Source organism: Schistocerca cancellata, chromosome 11, assembly GCF_023864275.1.
Source record: "Schistocerca cancellata isolate TAMUIC-IGC-003103 chromosome 11, iqSchCanc2.1, whole genome shotgun sequence".
Taxonomy (NCBI): Eukaryota; Metazoa; Arthropoda; class Insecta; order Orthoptera; family Acrididae; genus Schistocerca; species Schistocerca cancellata.
The window spans coordinates 18,136,793-18,157,012 of record NC_064636.1 but is presented as its reverse complement, the minus strand read 5'-3'; the positions used below and the strand labels follow the sequence as shown (position 1 = coordinate 18,157,012).

The 20,220-nt window shown below is 41.8% G+C and overlaps 1 protein-coding gene and 1 non-coding gene across 2 annotated transcripts in view; both read left to right on the top strand.

Moving 5' to 3' along the window:
• The window catches only part of LOC126108833 (uncharacterized), a 255,944-nt gene that overhangs the window by 200,792 nt on the left and 34,932 nt on the right, over positions 1-20,220 (top strand). Inside the window, exons 21-23 of the mRNA XM_049914197.1 lie at positions 2,815-2,874; positions 8,080-8,169; positions 18,318-18,355. Coding sequence (XP_049770154.1) covers positions 2,815-2,874; positions 8,080-8,169; positions 18,318-18,355 — 188 coding nt within the window. The remainder of the gene's footprint in view (positions 1-2,814; positions 2,875-8,079; positions 8,170-18,317; positions 18,356-20,220) is intronic.
• Positions 6,535-6,607, top strand: Trnaa-agc (transfer RNA alanine (anticodon AGC)). The gene has a single exon. It is a non-coding gene; the product is annotated as a tRNA-Ala (tRNA).

The following is a 20,220-nucleotide window of genomic DNA, read 5'->3' as shown; positions in this document are numbered from 1 at the left end:
TTATGTTTAGTTACAAGTGGTGGATGCAATGTTTAGTGACAAGTCGTGGACGTAAAACGAGTCCTTGCCTTTCTCAGTTTCACCGTCCGACACTTCCCGCGTGTTCCTCAGCGGCCCTTATGTCAGTAGATTTCCCCATTTGTAGGCTGTATTGTTGATAGAGTGATTCCCCATTTGTGCATTTGATGCTCGAAACGCCGCTAGAGTGAGCAATTTTGTGGAAACTGATCCACATTTAATGGTAGTATATCATCAAAATGGATGATTTCTTGCTACCTAAGGTGAAGATACTGATGATAATTTAGGATACTTTAAATACTGTACAACATCACTCTCACTTTGGGTGATGTCAGCACTCGGAACAAAATAGAGGAATGGCCAGTTCTCATGTAGCACAGATCAAATAAGGCAGGTACTTCCTCTCTGATATATTCTTGTATCTCACTGTCATTGACTTAACCTCTGTTTTGTGTGTTCATTTATTCTCTGCAAGCTACTGTACAGCTCATGCTGGAATGTACATTGACCAATATTATCAGTTTACTTGCTATTCATGTACTGTATGGGAAAATGACAGCCAGTATGCCCCCTAATCTCTTCTATGCTGATCTCTTCATCCCCATGCAAAATGTATAATTGCGGCATCCTACTGACCATGGAGTCTACTTCAAGTAAAAGTCTCTGTAAATTTACCTGATAGGGTTTCTCAAGAACTGTATCCTCTTTCTTTTGAAGATTTCCATTTGAGTCCCCCAGGCATTTCTGTTACATTTTCGAATTTATTTTCGTGAGAACTTTGAACACTGGTACAGTATTTTTTTTTATGGAATTTATTTATTTCTTCTGCCTTTTTTTTTTTTTTTTTTTTTGTCTTCATTCCCTCCTCCCCACACCTCTGTTTTCCCCCCTCTCCTTTTCCACTCTTCTCAAAGGATTTAATTATAGTATTCACACGACTTCACTTTTCTGTCTTTCATCTATCCTTGCTCCCCACTTTACTCTTCAATTGTCTTTTCAATTGGTGCAGTGTACTGTTTTTGATTTCCTACTCTCTGACACCTCTCACTTTGTCTTTGTCTCCCCTCATACTGTGGACAGCTTTGCTTCTCTTGGCCAGGGATCTGAAGGACAGGCCCTTAATTTCCAACCTCTTCCGATCTATCCCTCTTCATCCTTGAAGAAGTAACTTCAAGTATCAAAACTGTTAATTTTTTTTTACTTCTATTTTGAAGTCTTGCTATCAGTTAGTACTTGGAATGTTGCAAATATTCCTGAAGAATTTTTCTGTGTCTACTATATTGCACATTTTGAATATCTTTAATAAGTCATTTGTGTAGCCGTAGGATCAGCCTGTAATTCTTTTTACATCATCTTCTGATATAAATGGCAATACAAAGCAATACCCTTATGTGGCTGTCCTCTCTTTCTTTTTGTAAATTTAACAGTGCTCTCAAAGATGTGAATTGAATTTTCCACTTGAAACAAAGCAATATCCTTTGTATAGAAGTGCATGTTCCACTCAGGCATGTGTAGTCATACATAAAAAGCAAAAGAAAACACTACATGTACACAAATCAAAATTTCTGTATGAATTTTACATACAAGTCTGTAGAATCTCAGAATAAACAGCTAATTTTACAGTTTCATCTACATCTATATCTACATGGATACTCTGCAAATCACATTTAAGTACTGGCAGAGGGTTCATTAAACCACCTTCACAATAAATATCTATTATTCCGCGAGCTCTGATTTCCCTTATTTTATTATGGTGATGATAGTTTCTTCATATGTCGGTGGGCGTCATCAAAATATTTTCGCATTTGGAGGAGAAAGTTGGTGATTGAAATTTCACAATAAGATTCTGCCATTCTGCTGCAATGGAAAACACCTTTGTTTTAATTATGTCCACCCCAAATCCTGTATCATTTCAGTGACACTTTCTCCTCTATTTCGCGATAATACAAAACGTGCTGCTCTTTTCTGAACTTTCTTGATGTACTCTGTCAATCCTATCTGGTAAGGATCCCACACTGCAAAGCAGTACTCTAAAAGAGGACGGACAAGCATAGTGTAGGCAGTCTCTTTAGTGGATCTGTTATATTTTCTAAGAGTCCTGCCAATAAAATGCCTTCTTTGGTTAGCAACGAATTTACGGCTCTTTGATTCGACTGGTTTATCGTGTAACCAAAGTTTAACAGATTTCTTTTAGCACTCGTGTGGATGACCTCGCACTTCTCGTTATTCAGGGTCAGTTGCCAATTTTCACACTGTACAGACACCTTTTCTAAATCGTTTTGCAATTTGTTTTGAACCTCTGGGGACTTTACTAGAAGATAAACAACAGCATCATCTGCAAACAACCTAAGATGACCACTCAAATGGTCTCCTAAATAGTTTATATAGATGAGGAACAGCAAAGGGCCTATAACACTAACTTGAGGATTGGCAGAAATCACTTCCATTTTACTTGATGACTTTCTGTCAGTTACTACGAACTGTTCCTATTCTTCATGTAACAAGGGGCACTGTAATTCTGATACCTGAGCAGTCCAGTATGGGTAGAATTTTGATATGCTGGGCATGTGTGTGCGCGCCCCCCCCCCCCCCCCCCATGCGCGCGCGCTCACACACACACACACACACACACACACACACACACACACACACACACACACACACACACACACTACATATTTTACCACCCTTTATGTGATACAGATTCTGCATTTATGTTACCTGAAAAATCCCGGTGATTAAAATGTATTTCATGAAATGTGGTTTTGTTTTATTTTTGTCATTGGCTTGTTGCAGGTCGAAGGACCTACCGATGATCTGATTCCTGTTTGTGATCTGCAGACCATTAAGACAGAGGTAATGTAGCTGCTACATGACAAGTTAATTCTTTGCTTGTCTCAGTAATGTTGCTGGCTGTTATTTAGTTTCAAGCTACATATATGGATGGCTGTGGATGCGTAGAGCTGCAGTACCCCCTACATACGTGTGTTATTTCCTCTTATAAATAGAAAATAATTTTGTAGAAATTATCTGATCGACGATGTTATGACGCCAAGTATTGTGCGGTATCAATATCGAACAAAAATGCAGGACAATCTCTCACATGTTGTGACGGGTGCATGATGTAAAAAAATACTAACATAATCAGGGCCATTTTTAACCTTCAAATCGCTACTATTTTTGTTGCGTAGCGGCACACCCTCTCACACGTGACCACACAGTCACCTAAATACACCAGTCTGCGACAAGTAACAGAGCCTGCCGTGAATACGTCGTCGATGCCAGTCGGTTGGGGATTCTAGAGTCCTGTGGTTACTCTGAATTTAAACTTCAGTCTAATTACAAACATTATAAAGAAAATAATATTTATAGGCAAGGTAAGGTGTTGTATACTGTCCGTTTGTGAAACATGGCAGAATTGTTGAATTTATTTTTCTGAAGCTATTGTTGGATATCATTCTGATGAAGTTGCTGTTTGGAGATGTTGATATGTGTGTGTGGCACAAGTGCAATGGTTAATTTGACTTGTACCAAATGTGTTGCCCTCCTGTTGCTAAGTCATTAAATACGGACTATATGAAGCAAGAATATTGAATGAGTTTGGCAGAGTAACAGCTTTCCCCTCACTGGAAGTATGTAAAAAGTTGACACAGAAGACACACGCCATTGTTGCGATGTCAAGTAATTTATCTTGCATTCAATCTTGCATCCAAAAATATCCTCTATAGGATTATGTGTGAGGAAAGCTGATGTATAAAATACACTGAAATGACTTTTGTTGAACACTGTTTGCGTATTTTTCTCATATTGCGAACTACAAAAGTATCAGAAACATATCAACCACACACTGATGCACAGTAGTCTATTTGTGTGTCAATTTCGAAAGAAATTAATGAGTGGTAACTGGACACTCAGTGTTCTCTTTACATTAAGGAAATTGAGAATGTATGCCAAACTTAAAATGTAGAGTATTACATGTAGCCACAGGTATTTTTCCAAGTGTGCCACAGCGTGGTCTCGGTAACAAAATGTTACCTAGAATATAACTCCACACATATTAATTGTGGTACAATTTGCTTGCAGATATTGTTTGGAGTGAAGGGTAGTACGAATCTTATGTCAACAGTTTGCGTGATCAATTGGGAACTACGTCATTACTGGTTTCGAAACAGAACTGTAGAAAAGTCGATGGTCAGTTGTGTAATATATGTAAAAATGAAACAGATTTGTCAAGTTACTACTTTGTATGAAATTGTTTGTGAGATTACATCTTTCTGTCAGTAAGCCACCTTTCATCAGAATCAGCATTTTTAGCTAAAATATTCAATGCTCAGGACACGATTCCTGCTGCCATTACAGCGGTATGGTTGCTGTGGAAGACTGTTACTGTTTTGAATTCAGCTGCTCCTTCATGGAGTCTAGCTGGGGGGTGGAGTCACATTTGGGAGACATGACACTTTTCTCATATCCAGCTAAACAGTTCATATGATTTATACCTTTTACACAAATTCCTGTAAGATGTATCAACTGTGTTTCAGTGTAACGGCTTTTTGTTCCGTCATTAAGGGTTGTTTGATGGGAACATAGTGACCCTGAAAATTAGGTCATTCAGTAAGTTTGCAATGCACTTTATTAAAAGTGAATTACCTCGTTAACTACGAGGGTTACTCCAAAAGATATGCACACTATTTTGTTTAATCCATCTTTTATTCTACATGTTTGAAAGTTTTACGGTGTGTAGATACATCTTGTAGAAACAATATTTTCATTTCACCAAATAATTTCCATCCCTCTCAGCTGCATTATGCCATCTTGGAACCAGCTCCTGTATACCCGCGCTGTAAAATTGTGGACCAACCTGTTGGAGCCACTGTTTGGCAGCATGCACAAGGGAGTTATCATCTTCAAACCTTGTTCCACAAAGAGTGTCTTTCAGTTTCCCAAAGAGATGATAGTCACACGGAGCCAGGTCAGGACTGTAAGGTGGGTGTTTAAGTGTTGTCCATCCAAGTTTTGTGATGGCTGCGACGGTTCTTTGGCTGACATATGGCCGTGCATTGTTGTGCAACAGAAAAACATCCTGCTTTTGCCGATGTGTTCGAACACGACTCAGTCGAGGTTGAAGTCTCTTCAGTGTCATCACATATGCATCAGAATTTATGGTGGTTCCACTTGGCACGATGTCCACAGGCAAGAGTTCTTCGGAATCGAAAAACATCGTAGCCATAACTTTTCCAGCAGAAGGTGTGGTTTTGAATTTTTTTTCTTGGGTGAATTTGCACGGTGCCACTCCATCGATTGCCTCTTCGTCTCTGGTGAAAAATGATGGAGCCATGTTTCATCACCTGCCACAATTCTTCCAAGAAATTCATACCCACCATTCTCGTACTGTTCCAAAAGTTCGCTACATACCGTTTTTCTTGTTTCTTTGTGAGCCACTGTCAACATCCTAGGAACCCACCTGGCACAAACTTTTTTAACACCAACACTTTCAGTATTCTGCAAACATTTTGTTCCTGTATCCCAACATAGATAGTCACGAAACCTGCTCGCCCACCTACTAACTGTACTGCGATCGACAGCAGCATCTCCTTACACCTTTTTCAACCTCTTGTGAATGTTTTCCACTGTCTCGTTTTCACAGCACAGGAATTCTATGACAGCATGTTGCTTCTGACGAACATCAAGTGTAGCAGCCATCTTGAAGACATGTTGTGATGGCGCCACTCACGGGAACAAGTTGAACTAAGTTTGAAAACAAGTGGAAAGGATGTATCTACACACTGTAAAACTTTCACACATGCAGAATGAAAACTGTATTTTTACAAAAATAGTGTGCATTTCTTTTAGAGTGACCCTCATATGTTGAATAGAGGCATTTTCGCGCATGAGCTACTATTTGTTCAAAATAAATAATCATCTCACATGAGTGACTAAAGAGAGATCTACTATTTAGTTGTACTTTGACATAGTCCGCAGTCTGTCCTGATAAGGGCCAGTCTGCACCCGTTTGCCGATGACGCTGTAGTGTACGGGAATGTGTTGTTAAGTGACCATACAGACGTACAGGAGAATTAGTGGTGCGCTGCATGATGGTCACATTGATTAAATATGTAGGTGTAACATTGCAAATCAATGGAATAATCACATAAGGACAGTAATAGGGAAGGCAAATGGTCAACTCTGATGTAATGGGAGAATTCTAGGCAAGTATAGTTCATCTATAAAGGAAACAGTGTATAGAAAACTGTTGTGACCCCTTCTCAAGTAGTTTTGAGTGTTTTGGATCCCCACCAGGCTGCATTAAAGAAAGACATCCAGACAATTTAGTGGTGTGTTGCTAGATTTTTTACCACTAGCTTTGTGAGGAATATGGAGACGACTCGGGAACTCGAATGGGAATCCCTGGGTGCAAGGTGTTGTTCATCTCGCAATACATAAGGGAAAAATGAATTGAAGTTTGTGTTGGGGAGGGCACTCAGCTTAGGTAGTTCGTGCAGCAATGGTGACCATTGTGCTGTGGTAGTGTAATGGTTAGCATTTCTACCTAGCAAGCAAGAAAACCTGGGTTCAAGTCCCGGCCACAGCACAAATATTAATTCATTTCGTCTGCTTCGATCATTACTGTCGAGGAAGTGTAGAGAACGGGCATTTGCGGCTGACTGCAGAATGATTCTGCTGCCGTCAGTGTACGTGTCACTGAAGGACGGTGAAGACCAGAGCGAGTGCACACTTTTCCCTAGGTTCATTTCTGAGTGGAAGATTAAAGGGAATTATTAGCGTCAGTAACAGATATCTTCTGTCACAAGCATATGGGGGATTGCGGAGTATGTAAGTGTGAAAGGTAATGTAGATGTGGTCACGGCTTCCAGTTTATTTGGTGAATGTTTAGAAACAGTCAAACTCTGTGTGCTTACTTATGTTACCTGTGACCATAACACTCTTCAAAGACACTTGTCACCTAGATCTGGTGCACTAACCACACACATTTTCCTACCGAAAATCGATACACAGAAATAGCTGAGTTAATGTCATCAAAGATTCTTAAAGATGGACAGAGAAAATCACCAGTGGATTCAGAAATGCTTAATGCATTGAAGGGAGAGCTAAAAAAGTATTCAGTTTTCTCACAGAAAAAATGTTATTTCTCAATATATTTTAACAAACAAAGTTTTGAACATTTATGAACAGTTAAATTTTGTGTCCATGTGTGTTCTGAATAAAGAGCACAAGGTTTTGAAAGCAATAGGCTGCCAAATACTGTATGTCTACAAATATCACTAAAAGCATTAAAATTTATGTTATAACTTGTTCGTTTTACATCTTCCAGGTTAATCTAAAATAGTTTTCATTTCCAGATAACCAGTGGACAAACACACAGACATTTGTCGAGTAAAACATATGTGGAGGTTTACATTCCAGTCCCGTCCTTTTGCACTAAAAGGCATGTTAGGACATGTGACCTCTTGCACCATTTCTAAAAATCTTTTTTTTTTTTTTTTTTTTTTTCCAAATTGTGCCAGAAGAAAGTGTTTCCTTTTTTACATATTTTCTGCTTGTGCCTTAAAATAGCACATTTCCGCAGTTTTTTAAGTTGTCATACAAGGATCGGCAGCTGTGGTTAAGGAAACTTTGTTCCTATATGGCACAGGATTGTTTCAGAGTGTGGGATAGAAATTTGTCCTGCATTGTTTTTATCCTCATTTTGTAGCACATTTCTGATCGTCGATGAGACTTGATGCACGTCAATGATTGACCTCGCGAAATTTTAGGTAGTGAAGTAACAAATATATTCTAGTCAATGTCCACATTAGTGTTTTGGTCCATATAGTGTTGACTTAAGATAGTTCAAAAATATTTCGGACAAAGGAACTGGGTGCTCAGTGTTGAAAATGCAGAATTTTCCCAATTAAAGAAGTTCAATAATACAGGAATCGGGTTTTGTACTTTTTTCCCCGTGAGAAGTATTTCCTGGCCCTTTCCTGTAAAACAATGGCCCAGTACTGTACTGGAACACACGCTTATAACTTCAATTAATACTGGCTATTTTCCTTTTTCCAGGTTGTTGAAGATCCATTAGCAGTCTCTGGGCTCATCGACTGTATTGATGAGGATCGAGACTTAGGTTTAGGAACGGATACAACTGACGAAGTAAGTTTTCCCGTATCTTTCAAAATTCCCATAGATCTATAGTTGTGGGAGGTGATGTTCACTGTGTGCATAGTCAGGCCTCTCGGGCAGATTCGAGTGGCAGGCGTGCCAGGCAACTCGGACAGTCCCGGCCGGGTTTTGGGTACGCTTCAGTGAGAAACCTACAAGTATGGAGTTGTAGAATACTGTAATGCTGAACTGCTTAGAGAATCGCCAGTGAAACAGAACTTTATATCAGCCTCATTTCTAGCAATATTATTGTTTCCTGCAGTCATTTAATGACGATTGCATTGAAGAACTCAAAGAACACGGTAAAGGAAAGGAATGGCAAATGTGAAGAACATTAAGAAGAGAACAAGTGGCGAGTTTGAGAAGACAGCCGGGTCGATATTGATTGCCGTTTGTTTTGACATTGCCCAAACACAGGACAGTTTTTAGAGCAAAGCCATACATTCTTGACCTGACGAATTGTTTGAATATCAGAAAAATCTGCAAGAGATGTGCAATCTGGTCAGAATGCAACAACCACCTCATGTAAATTGAACCATATGTTCGGCATCACCAACTGTTATGAACAGTGTTGACATTCACACATTTGGCATTTGAGGCTGTAGAACTTCCACACAGCAAAAGAGAGGTCCAGGAGATCAGTATTACTAGGTGGCTATCACATTCTGACACGAAGTAGTTCTACGTCACTTGAAAACCACGTCTGTCGGCCTCGCTGTTCTCATTGATCGTGCAGTGTTACCTGGCTTCGTACTTAGTTACAGACTTACTATTTTGTCAGTTGATTTGTTTTCACCGCGTAACGCCCACTGTTTACGTCCTCCTTTGTTGCTGAGCGCCGTATCACTTTCCGTTCTGACGCCGCAACTCTTCCATTCCTATATCTTTACTACTTTCTATCTATATAAATGACGAACTATTGGTTTTGCCGTTTAACACCTTTTTAATAACTGTGGAAGTATTACAGGCATCGGGTCCCACCTAATGTGTCACCCGCCTATACATTTTACACGAACCTTTCGAGACTCAATCTATCTGTTTACAAAGAGAAAGCAGAATATCTCTTCCTTTGACTTCGTCCGACGACGACCTAGCATTCGTTTCGTTCCTCGCCCACTTGCCGAACTTTTGTGGTGATCGTTGGGCGACGTCTTCCACGTTATCTGCAACGTAAATGAACTTTCTTCCCGTAGTATTTCTGAAAACCCAAAAACAAACTTAAAGAACATAATAATAATAACTGTTCTTACAATTATTCGTATAAGTCTTGGTCGATTTAATGAGGGGTGGGACAGGCCTAAGCCTTCTGACACCACAATGGCTAAGTCAGTATCACAGAAAACGGCTTTCCCTCTACAGGTCTCAGAAGCGGAGCCATCGTGAATACTTATACCTGCAAATGCACGTGCCATTATGGACTTACACTGGTGAGACAAAACATTACAGCTGTCACCCGAAGTAATATCTGACGTATTTACCTTTTTCTTTTAATCCGTAGTCATAGTTGATTCTTACAAAGTACAGGTCCTGCTACTCAGTGTCTCTGAAATACTGTTTGCAGCCGAGGAAAGGTTCGACTTCTTCACATTCTGCAGACATCTGCTCAAGTCACAAAAAAGCACATCCACTACTTTGCTTGTACAAACATATATTTCCTTGAGTGAGTGTACAGATCAGTAGAGTAACTCCTGAATTAGAGTACAACACAACTTTGTATACGACATGCCGTGAAGGCTCGGCGTGACATTCGAGATTAGAGTATATTTTATTTGTCACAAAACCGTCTTGTATTTTGTTTTCATTCTTTGAGATCGTGGTTGCTGCTTGACAGTCAAGCCACTGCCAGGCCACAGTGCCAAAATGTAAAAGGTCCCACACACAGCAGGTGAAGCTGTTTACTGGTTGTCACAGCTTGCTGTTTTCTCGTATTTCAGAGCTCCCGTTTAATGTGTGCACGTACAAAAACAAACACGTATGCCCAGAGTATGTTCTGCGACTTACTCCCTACTTAATATTATTCTGTCGCAATTATCTTTCCTTGTACTGCATGAGGAGGGTGAAACGTAACACTTCAACTGAATGCTGTCTAGTGGTGCTGCAGGCACACGATGCAGTAAGGAAAGTAAATAAGCCGAGTAGAAATAAGTCGTGAGTCATTCCAGTGACGATTTGGTTCACAAATGGGAAGATCTGCGTACGGAAATGACTGATAAAGGGCACATTGTTAAGAGTCGGCACCTGGAAATGTACATCTCGGCAACAGCAAAGGCAGTCGATTATTGACGGTACTAATGTTAAGAGCACTGACGGGAAGTGGTCGAAGGACAGTGAAACCGTCAGAAGGTGAGAAGGTGTCAGACGTACGCATTCAATGTAGAAGTGAGAGGCATTACTAATTCCAAATTCAGGATAGGTACAATCTGTGGCAGATCTAGTGACAAACAACAATGCTGGTGCAGGCACGAGTGTTTCGGAGCACAGCATTTAGTCCATATTAATGAACAGGGGGTAAGTGATCTTCACGTGTTCCCAAGTTGAGCCAGTGGTGTAAATTACGATCGCAGTGGGCCACGTCCTCATTGTGATCGGACTGCAGATGAACAGACACGTGGTCGTACGAATGACGTTTCTTGCGATCCGGGTTGACGCTCGTGTCCAGATACACTGTTATCGATGTGACATGCACTGTGCCACTGATTCGGGGTGGTGAAAGCAGTTTACGCCGTGCTGGACATACACGTATGTGCCCTTCTGAAAGATCTGCGGCAGTGATTGAAAGCACTGTAACAGCTGTGGACTATGTGAATGTAATTACTGATCATCTGCATCCCCTGATGCTTCACATCCTCCCCAAGATTGATGCCGTCTTCCAACAGGATAACTGTTTGTGTCACGAGGCCAGAATTTTTTAGGAACATGACAGTGATCTTGCATTTATGTCTCTGACACGAAATTTGCTAAACCGGAATAAGATAAAACCCACTCGGCGCACTAATAGGCACCAGCTCCACAACCGCAAACCACTGTCCTGTAATTTATGGGAATCACTTTACCTGTGTGCCGAGGTGCTCTGCAAACCTGACACGACTTGTCGAATATGTGCCACGCAGAACAACAGTTGTACGATCTTCTGAAGTTGGACCGACGTGCCGTAAAAGGAGGAGGTGATAATATTTTGTACCATCAGTGTAGAGTTATGTTGCTAGTGTCCTTCAGATCAGCAACAAAGGTTGCCTCAAATTTATTTCTCAGAAGAACAGAGAACAGTCTGACAGGTGTTTCGCAATGTACGAAATCGTCACAGTCGGTGATAAGATTATACTGCGAAAGGAAAGGCTGCAAATCTTTCTTATCGTGCTGCACGGGTCCCGAAAGGCAAATCGAATGATCACACGGGCACACACGACACAGTTATCAAAGTTTGTGCACGGAAACCGAGTAATCTCAAATCGACTTCCCAACCGTCGTCATATCGACACTTCGATGCGAGAGAAGTAGGCGAGAAATTAAATGAAAGCTCTCCACCAAGAATGTATTGTTTTAAAGAGAACAAAAATAGGTTCAAAATGTGCTTGACTTTGTGCTTGTGTTTACAAAAATACATTAAAAGTATATTATACCTCTGCATTAAGGGACTATAGCTCCCACAAGACCAACACAAATGAACAGAGGCCTACGAGAGTGGCATCCATCTTTCTAGACGATGCTTGACACTCTTTTCTTTCCTGTTCCACTCACCAATAATGTACCAGCAGTGGCGGTAATATCTCAGTGTGTCAGAAGACAACTGTCTGTTCCTTCTACGTGCCCCTTTGTAGAGTATATCACCGTGTACTTGTCATGGAGCAGCACTGCTAGGGGTTAGCCACCTTTCGTTTCACTCTCTTGTCCGTACTGACTGACACACTGCACAGTGCCAAGATATTGATTGTTTACGCTCCAGTGTCCACTTCCTCGTTCGGATAAACCCACGAGATGTAGCACTATCCAAATGGGAGCCAACAGATGGATACTCAGTGGCACAAACTGGACAGTGTACAGCTGACTAGCTGTGACTGAATGTAGACGCAGAGGCCAGATTTGGTCAGGGCTCCGTCCCACTGTTGACACACCCACGTCAAAATCTTCCCAACAACCTGAGGGATGCAACCGTAGGTCTCTAGAAGAGCGTAGCGTTCCAAAGGATTGTAAAAGGGCACAGGTCATCCCTGTTTTCAAGAAGGGACGTCGAACAGATGTGCAGAACTATAGACCTATATCTCTAACGTCGATCAGTTGTAGAATTTTGGAACACGTATTATGTTAGAGTATAATGACTTCTCTGGAGACTAGAAATCTACTCTGCAGGAATCGGCACGGGTTTCGAAAAAGACGGTCGTGTGAAACCCAGCTCGCGCTCTTCGTCCACGAGACTCTGAGGGCCATAGACGCGGGTTCCCAGGTAGATGCCGTGTTTCTTGACTTCTGCAAGGCGTTCGATACAGTTCCCCACAGTCGTTTAATGAACAAAGTAAGAGCATACGGACTATCAGACCAGTTGTGTGATTGGATTGAAGAGCTCCTAGATAACAGACTGCAGCATGTCATTCCCAATGGACAGAAGTCTTCCAAATTAAGAGTGATTTCAGGTGTGCCGCAGGGGAGTGTCGTAGGACCGTTGCTATTCACAATATACATAAATGACCTTGTTGATGACATCGGAAGTTCACTGAGGCTTTTTGTGGATGATGCTGTGTTATATCGAGAGCTTGTAACAATGGAAAATTGTACTGAAATGCAGGAGGATCTGCAGCGAATTGACGCCTGGTGCAGGGAATGGCAATTGAATCTCAATGTAGACAAGTGCAATGTGCTGCGAATACGTAGAAAGAAAGATCCCTTATCATTTAGCTACAATGTAGCAGGTCTCCATAAATTATGTGGGAGTAGGCATTAGGAGTGATCGAAAATGAAATGACCATATAAAATTAATTGTCGGTAAAGTAGATGCCAGACTGAGATTCATTGGAAGAATCCTAAGGAAATGCAATCCAAAAACAAAGTAAGTAGGTTTCAGTACTCTTGTTTGCCCACTGCTCGAATACGGCTCAGCAGTGTGGGATCCGTACCAGATAGGGTCGATAGAAGAGATAGAGAAGATCCGACGGAGAGCAGCGTGCTTTGTTACAGGATCATTTAGTAATCGTGAAAGCGTTACAGAGATGATAGATAAACTCCATTGGAAGACTCTGCAGGAGAGACGCTCAGTAGCTCGGTACGGGCTTTTGTCAAAGTTTCGAGAACATACCTTCACCGAAGAGTCGAGCAGTATATTGCTCCCTCCTACGTATGTCTCGCGAAGAGACCGTGATGATAAAATGAGAGAGATTAGAGCCCTCACAGAAGCATACCGACAATCTTTCTTTCCACGAACAATACGAGACTGGAATAGAAGGGAGAACCGATAGAGGTACTCAAGGTACCCTCCGCCACACACCGTCAGGTGGCTTGCGGAGTATGGAAGTAGGTGTAGACTATGTTGTGCGCTACTGTGTAGTCAGAGCCAGGTGTGTGGCTGTGTGGAAGTTGCAGGTGCAGCCCGGATGCTAATGTCCGACAGCATTCAGATAGCTTAATGATGCCAGTGTCAACGTAAGACGCAGATGGTGTTCCTTTATCAGTGTATAGGAAAACATCAACATGCATGCTGTTTCCGTATAAGCTAAACAATCTTTTGTTGTAACAAAGCAGTCGTCTGTTACGTCATGCATTGGCATATCTTCGCGGTATTAATTGTACTGAGATGAAAGTGAAGTAGGTAATATGGAGAAAATCTATTAAGGTACAGTAATATGAAATAATATCAGTGAAGAAATGCTCAGAAATCCTGAACTCTCGTGTAGTAAAAGTGTTGTGACCGACGAAAATTTGTCAGATTGGGACTCCGAGCCGATGTCCTGCTTTTCCTGAGCAGTTGCCACAAAAATTAAGTTATCTGAGTATGCCACCAGCCTTGACTCAAGTTTTATTTTTCTCTTGTTTCTGAGCTTTACATCACTGATATTTGATGCAATAGCATCTTTGTCGATTACATAACCGTTAATTTTATTCTGTGCCAGTAAACTTAACTCAGTCTATATATATTTTTGTTGCAGCAGGGCAAGTCACGACTTCCATCATATGTGATACTCGAGTGTTACTGTTTTGAAATCACATGTGGTTTATGAAAAAACACTTTTCATAAAAGTAATAGATTAAAAACTGATGACAATTAAAGTTTTAGTCAGGCTCGGTGATGTGCTCAGATAGACCGACAGTTTAGCCAACTGATTTTGAAAGGCAGGAAATTAAATTTTGAGTTCCTGTTTGACAAGGAGAGGTCCCCACGGGCGGGATCGACTTTTTGAAACCGTCTATAAGGTGATGTAGGTCACGGTTCCAGGTATTTCACCCTGCAGCCATTCACTCCCGTGGGTCCTCATGATCGATGAAGAAGAAAAAAATTATAATTTTACGCGACGTTCTAGAGCTTTGTAATAGGCAGCTCTACTGCAGGAGGCATTGTAGCGTAGTGGTTAGAATACGAGTATAACACACAGAAAGTTGTGAGCTCAAATCTCGTCAGGTGCTTCAAAATTTTTTATTTTTATTCAGTTTATTGCTTAGTACGTAATTTCTTTTAAATTTTTAGTCTTGTGTCACATTGCTTTATCATAATATTAACTTTTTCCTTTGCTCTTAATTTTTTTTTCCTAGCTCTCTGTTATCTTTTGGAACCACTGTTTCATATGGAACCAACAGTGATTTTAATTAATTTAATTTTTCTATCACATTTCAAAATGTGGGTCTGTTGGTTAGAAAACAACATACAAAATAACAACAAGTTTTGAACCCCAACCTTCTACACATTGTGCTCGTATCCTAACCACTGCACTACACCACCTCCAAAAGTAGGACTGTCTGTTTCAGTGATAAAGCACATCATGCAAAATTACAAAAAAAATTTTTCATCAATTAATAACAAACGAGGGCCAGCTGGGATGAATGGCTGTAGGATGTGATACCTCTGACTCTTCACCTACTTCACAGTATAGACGGTTTCAAAAACTCGATCCCACCACTGCAGACCTCTCTTCATAGACAAACTTTCATTAGTCACTATATATTCATGCCTTCAGTAAGTTATTAAGATAACAACAAAAATCTACAAATTTGCTGGTTTATTTGCCATTTACAAGAAACAGTCCTAGCTTTCCAAAACCCCAACTCTGGTTCAGGTTCATTGATGATATCATCACGATCTGAACGCAGCACCGAGACACCTTCTCTCCTACTTGCTCATCTGTTCAGCTCTGCACAGAGTGATATCTTACTGGATGTTGACCTCCATCTCTCTGACCGAATTGAGCGCACTAACCACCAAAAGTACCTGCACCTTGACAGCCGTCACCCCTTTCACACCCAATCAGCTCGGCCACCTACAGACGGAAGTCCCTCGGCCAGTATGCCGAACGTCTCGCATAGACCTTCACAGACGGGCACCGACCCAAAACGCTGTTGGCTAACTGATTTCCCACACTACATCCTCACACGCCACTAATCCTCACGCCACCACCGGGAACCGTCTGTGAAGGAGAACTTCCTCGTCATCTGGTACTGTCCCGGACCGGAGGGACCGAACCGCGCCCTTTGCCACGGTTTCAACTGTCTTTGTCATTGTGCCCGGAAATGGGGGACGTCCTACCCACAGTCCTACCAACTGATCTTCTCGCCATCCCGATCCACACTTACGCAACTCCCACTCCCGACCACTCGCCACACGGGTCACGTGCCCGTGGGAGGTTCGGGTGTGAGACCTGTCCGATTCTCCTACTCGGCACGTCCTACTCGAGTCCCGTCACGGAGTTATCCTGTCCTGTTAAGAGTCGGGGCCTCCTGTGAAACCGACTGTATCGTATACCATTTCTGCACGGCATTTTATGTGGATGTGACCACCGACCAGGTGTTGAGCAGAATGAATGTGACCGTAAAATAGTGGCCGAGAGCAAGTGTGACCACCCAGTGGCAAAACGCACTGCTTCACAGCCTGTGCCGTGTGGATGCTTCCAGCCAGGCACCAGCTTCACTCATCTACACAGACGGGAGTTATCCTCTGGCACATCGTTCGTTCCCGTCAGCCTCCCAGTCTCGATCTTTGCTAACCGATTGCACCTACATTGTATTGCCGACAGTCTCCCATTACTCTGTTGTAGCTCCCCCTCTCGATCCACTCCCTCGTGTCGTCATTGTGCTCTGCACGAACTAAGTGGGTCCACTGCCCCTGTGTCACATTCGTATCCCACCAACTGGCTGCCTCCCTATGACCCGTCACCACCTTTCCTGAACCCACCCTTCTGCTCCTCACATCTTTTTTCCCCTCACCCTTTCCATCTGACACAACTCCCCATCCCAGTCTACCTGCTGATCTGCAGGACCGGCATTATGTATGCTGTGTGCAGTGCAGTGTAGTGTGTGTGTGTGTGTCCCCTCCAGTTGAAAAAAAGCATTCATCCAAAAACTAGTGATGCTTTCATTACACTGAAGTGACAGAAGTCCTGGAATAGTGATATGCACATATACAGATTGTGGTAGTACCGTGTACGGAAGGCATAAAAGGGTAGTGCATTGGCAGACTGTCATTTGTACTCAGGTGGTGCATGTGGGGAGGTTTCCAATGCAATTATGGCCACACAACACGAATTAACTGACTTTGAACGTGGAATGGTAATTGGAGCTAGACACGTGGGACTTTCTGTTTTGAAAATTGTTAAGGGAATTCAATATTCTGACATCTGCAGTGTCAAGAGCGTGCTGAGAATACCAATTTTCAGTCATTAACTTTCATCACGAACAGTGCAGTGGCCGACAGCCTTCACTCGATGTCGGAGAGCAGCGGCATTTGTGCAGAGTTGTCGGTGCTGAGAGACTAGCGACCGTGCGTATAATAGCTGCAGAAATCGATGTGGGACGAATAACGAATGTACCCGTTAGGACACTGCTGCAAAATTTGACGTCATCACCCGCAGAGCCTCTCCTGGCCTCGTGACAGTATCGGTTGGACCCTGGACGCCTGGAAATCTGTAGTCCGGTTAGACGAGTCCCAAATTCAGTCGGTAAGAGCTGACGGTAGGGTTACAGTGTGGGGCAGACCCCACGAGGCAGTCGACCCGAGTTACCGACGAGGCACTGTGCAGGCGTAGAGCCGGCGTGGCTCAGTATTTCTGCAGGGGACATCCGGTGGCTCGTTAAATCCGTGCCACACTGAGTCGCTGCACTGGGCTGGGCGAGAAAAAGTCCGACACCGTATTAGGAGGTACCCCACGACTTCAGTCACCTCAGAACTTTCTGTACCTGACTTGTAACGGAAATGGTCGAAATCTATCTGCCACTTTTGTGCACGTTTGTTTGGTTTAAGCCATATTTCTGGCTCCACTGTCGTTGATTTCCTTCAGTAATTTCTGTTAGTTAGTTTTAATGATGTATGTTATCTGTAATTTAATGATTGCATGTTGCAGGAACAATTCTGTGTGACAAAGACTTGCCCTCGTGGCTTTGTGAAGTAAAATATATCTGCTTAAAATATTTTCACAGTCTTTTTGTAGTCTTCGCGGGAAGAGTTTTCTACAGCCTCGCATATAGTGTCCCACGTCTATAGTATCGGGTGTTGTATCGTGAGGGATCGTGTCTAACATTTATTGTTCTGTAGTCAAGTTGTACCGTGTATGATTCTACCAGTACGTAGGGTCGTATGAAATACTGGAAAAAATGTTGCATTATGAATTAAAAATGCCAGCTGAAGTTACAACAGATTGAAATGTGTATCTTTCTAACAAGGAGTTTTCATCAGTGGACAAATAATTGTTGTTGTTGTTGTTGTTGTTGTTGTTGCTATTATTATTATTATTATTATTATTATTATTATTGTAGTAGCAGTAGTAGTAGTAGTAGTTTTATATAATGTCCACAGTTTGCAATATACATGCTTTGCCACCTCTGATACACATAATCAGTAAAAAATCTTATAGGAGTAATCAGTTGTCTCCAAGTGTTATTATAGTTTCTTTTATTAACTGCAATATCTCTCTGCATCTTTGATCTGAAACCACCTCCAATTGTTCCAGGAGGCAGCCACCAGAGGGCATACTTCAGCTATTACACGGTAAAAGCTTCATTATTCCTGTGTGAAAAAAAAAAAAAACCATGGCCGTGTTCTTCCACATACCTCCCAAACCCAAACTTCTGCTTGTTCTCTAGTGGCAATGTTATCGAAAGTTTGTTGAACTCTTAATCTTCCGTCCTTTAGATGTAGACTTTACATGTAACTTTTTTGTGTGTAGAAAATAAATATTTAATAATGGCAAACATTCATATTTAATGTTGTCCATTAACACGTTGGAGACTGCTCACTTAGTAGAAAACAGGGCCTAAAAGTTGGTCATTTATACCGTTATTTGAAGCATTATTGACACACATGTAATTGATGTATCTTGAAGAGTAATACGTACTAAAAAGGGTCAAGCTTCAAGATTTATTTTTCATATTTACTTTGGTTCTTTGATGGATTACAAATTCTAAAATAATAACAAAGTGTTGTTATCCTCCCAAGACAAAAATGTGAGGTGAGTTGCAGAGCCAACTGTGAAACCTAATGAGTGCGCATTTGAAACTACATCAGTGTGATCGTTTGTTACTTTCGAGGTAAATTAAGTCGACAAGTCGAGGGGCAGGTCACGAGGTGTCCGTACATTGTTCTTGTACACAATGAGTCCAGTTTTCGAGTGATAGATGGCTCACATATTGAGAAAGTAGTTATCTGACCTGTACTCGAGCATCGTCTTTTGAACACGACATTGTGGCCCGGGCTGGGCTGGGCTCGGTCTCCGACGTGTTAAGAATGTGAGTAATCATTGGTAGTATTCAAGAGTATTTCCATCCTACACACAACTGAACAATGCGCTTAGACAGACAATGTTCATATCGTGAAGTTAACATATTGGGCTAAGCTGTGAAATCTGACGATGAGTCAGTCGTCTCTCAAAGTTGTTAAACTATGCGTAGGACAAAAATACACTGTAGTGCTAGTGGTTATTACTGTAAACATTCTAATATCACCATTAACTTTTTTCTTGGTAAGTGTATCTCTGTTTCTTGTGATCCATTGCGTTCTCCTCCATTTCCCTGTGTTTGCAATTTCCTTTCCAGTCACCCAGGAGCCGAATCTTGGTTTTCCCTTTTCTATTACGTATTTATAAATAATGATATGTAGAGTCTCATTTCCCCTTCAAATAACCAAATCTACTTCTTGTCTCTCATTTTCGTCACTGCAGTAATTAGCAGTGGGGAGGGGGGGGGGGGGGGGGGGGAGATGGAGGCCTGGCTGTCGCCTACATAAAATGTTCACTCGTCTTAGATGATATTCTGCAGCACATATCTTCCCTGAAGCAACGAGTACAGCTGCTTGCCAAGTGAAGTGGAGCCACACTACTAAATGTAACAACAGGGCACATAAGGTGTTTGTTTTGGGCTTGCCTAGCTACCAAATGAAAGTAAGTCATAGGATGAAGTCTGTTCTGTATTGTCACTGTCGATTACATATGTAACTATCATGTCCATACTGTATAAATTTATAATATCACTCTTAGTAGCCAGCGTAGGTATGCACCTAGACGTGCTACCAAAAAGACACACGGACTGACTGCAGATCGAACACTCACTCAGTACTTTGGAAAATACACTATGGACTGTCAGTTCTAAGTTACAATTTTACAAAAAGGATAGAGTGCTGCTCATCGTACACTGAAGATGTTGAGTTGCAGAGAAGCAGAATGAAAAGACTGCTGAACAAGTTATTGTTTGCCCAGAAGGCCTTTTGCCCAAGTAGTCAAAACTTGTTTGTGCAATTAGGAAACTAGGGTTAACTCCTAGCCCCTAACCCACTAACCGACTACACTGCCTGACAGCGAAGGATCCAGAAGGGGAGGAGAAAATGACAGGAAATGTCAGCAGTCACGACGGTACGTGATG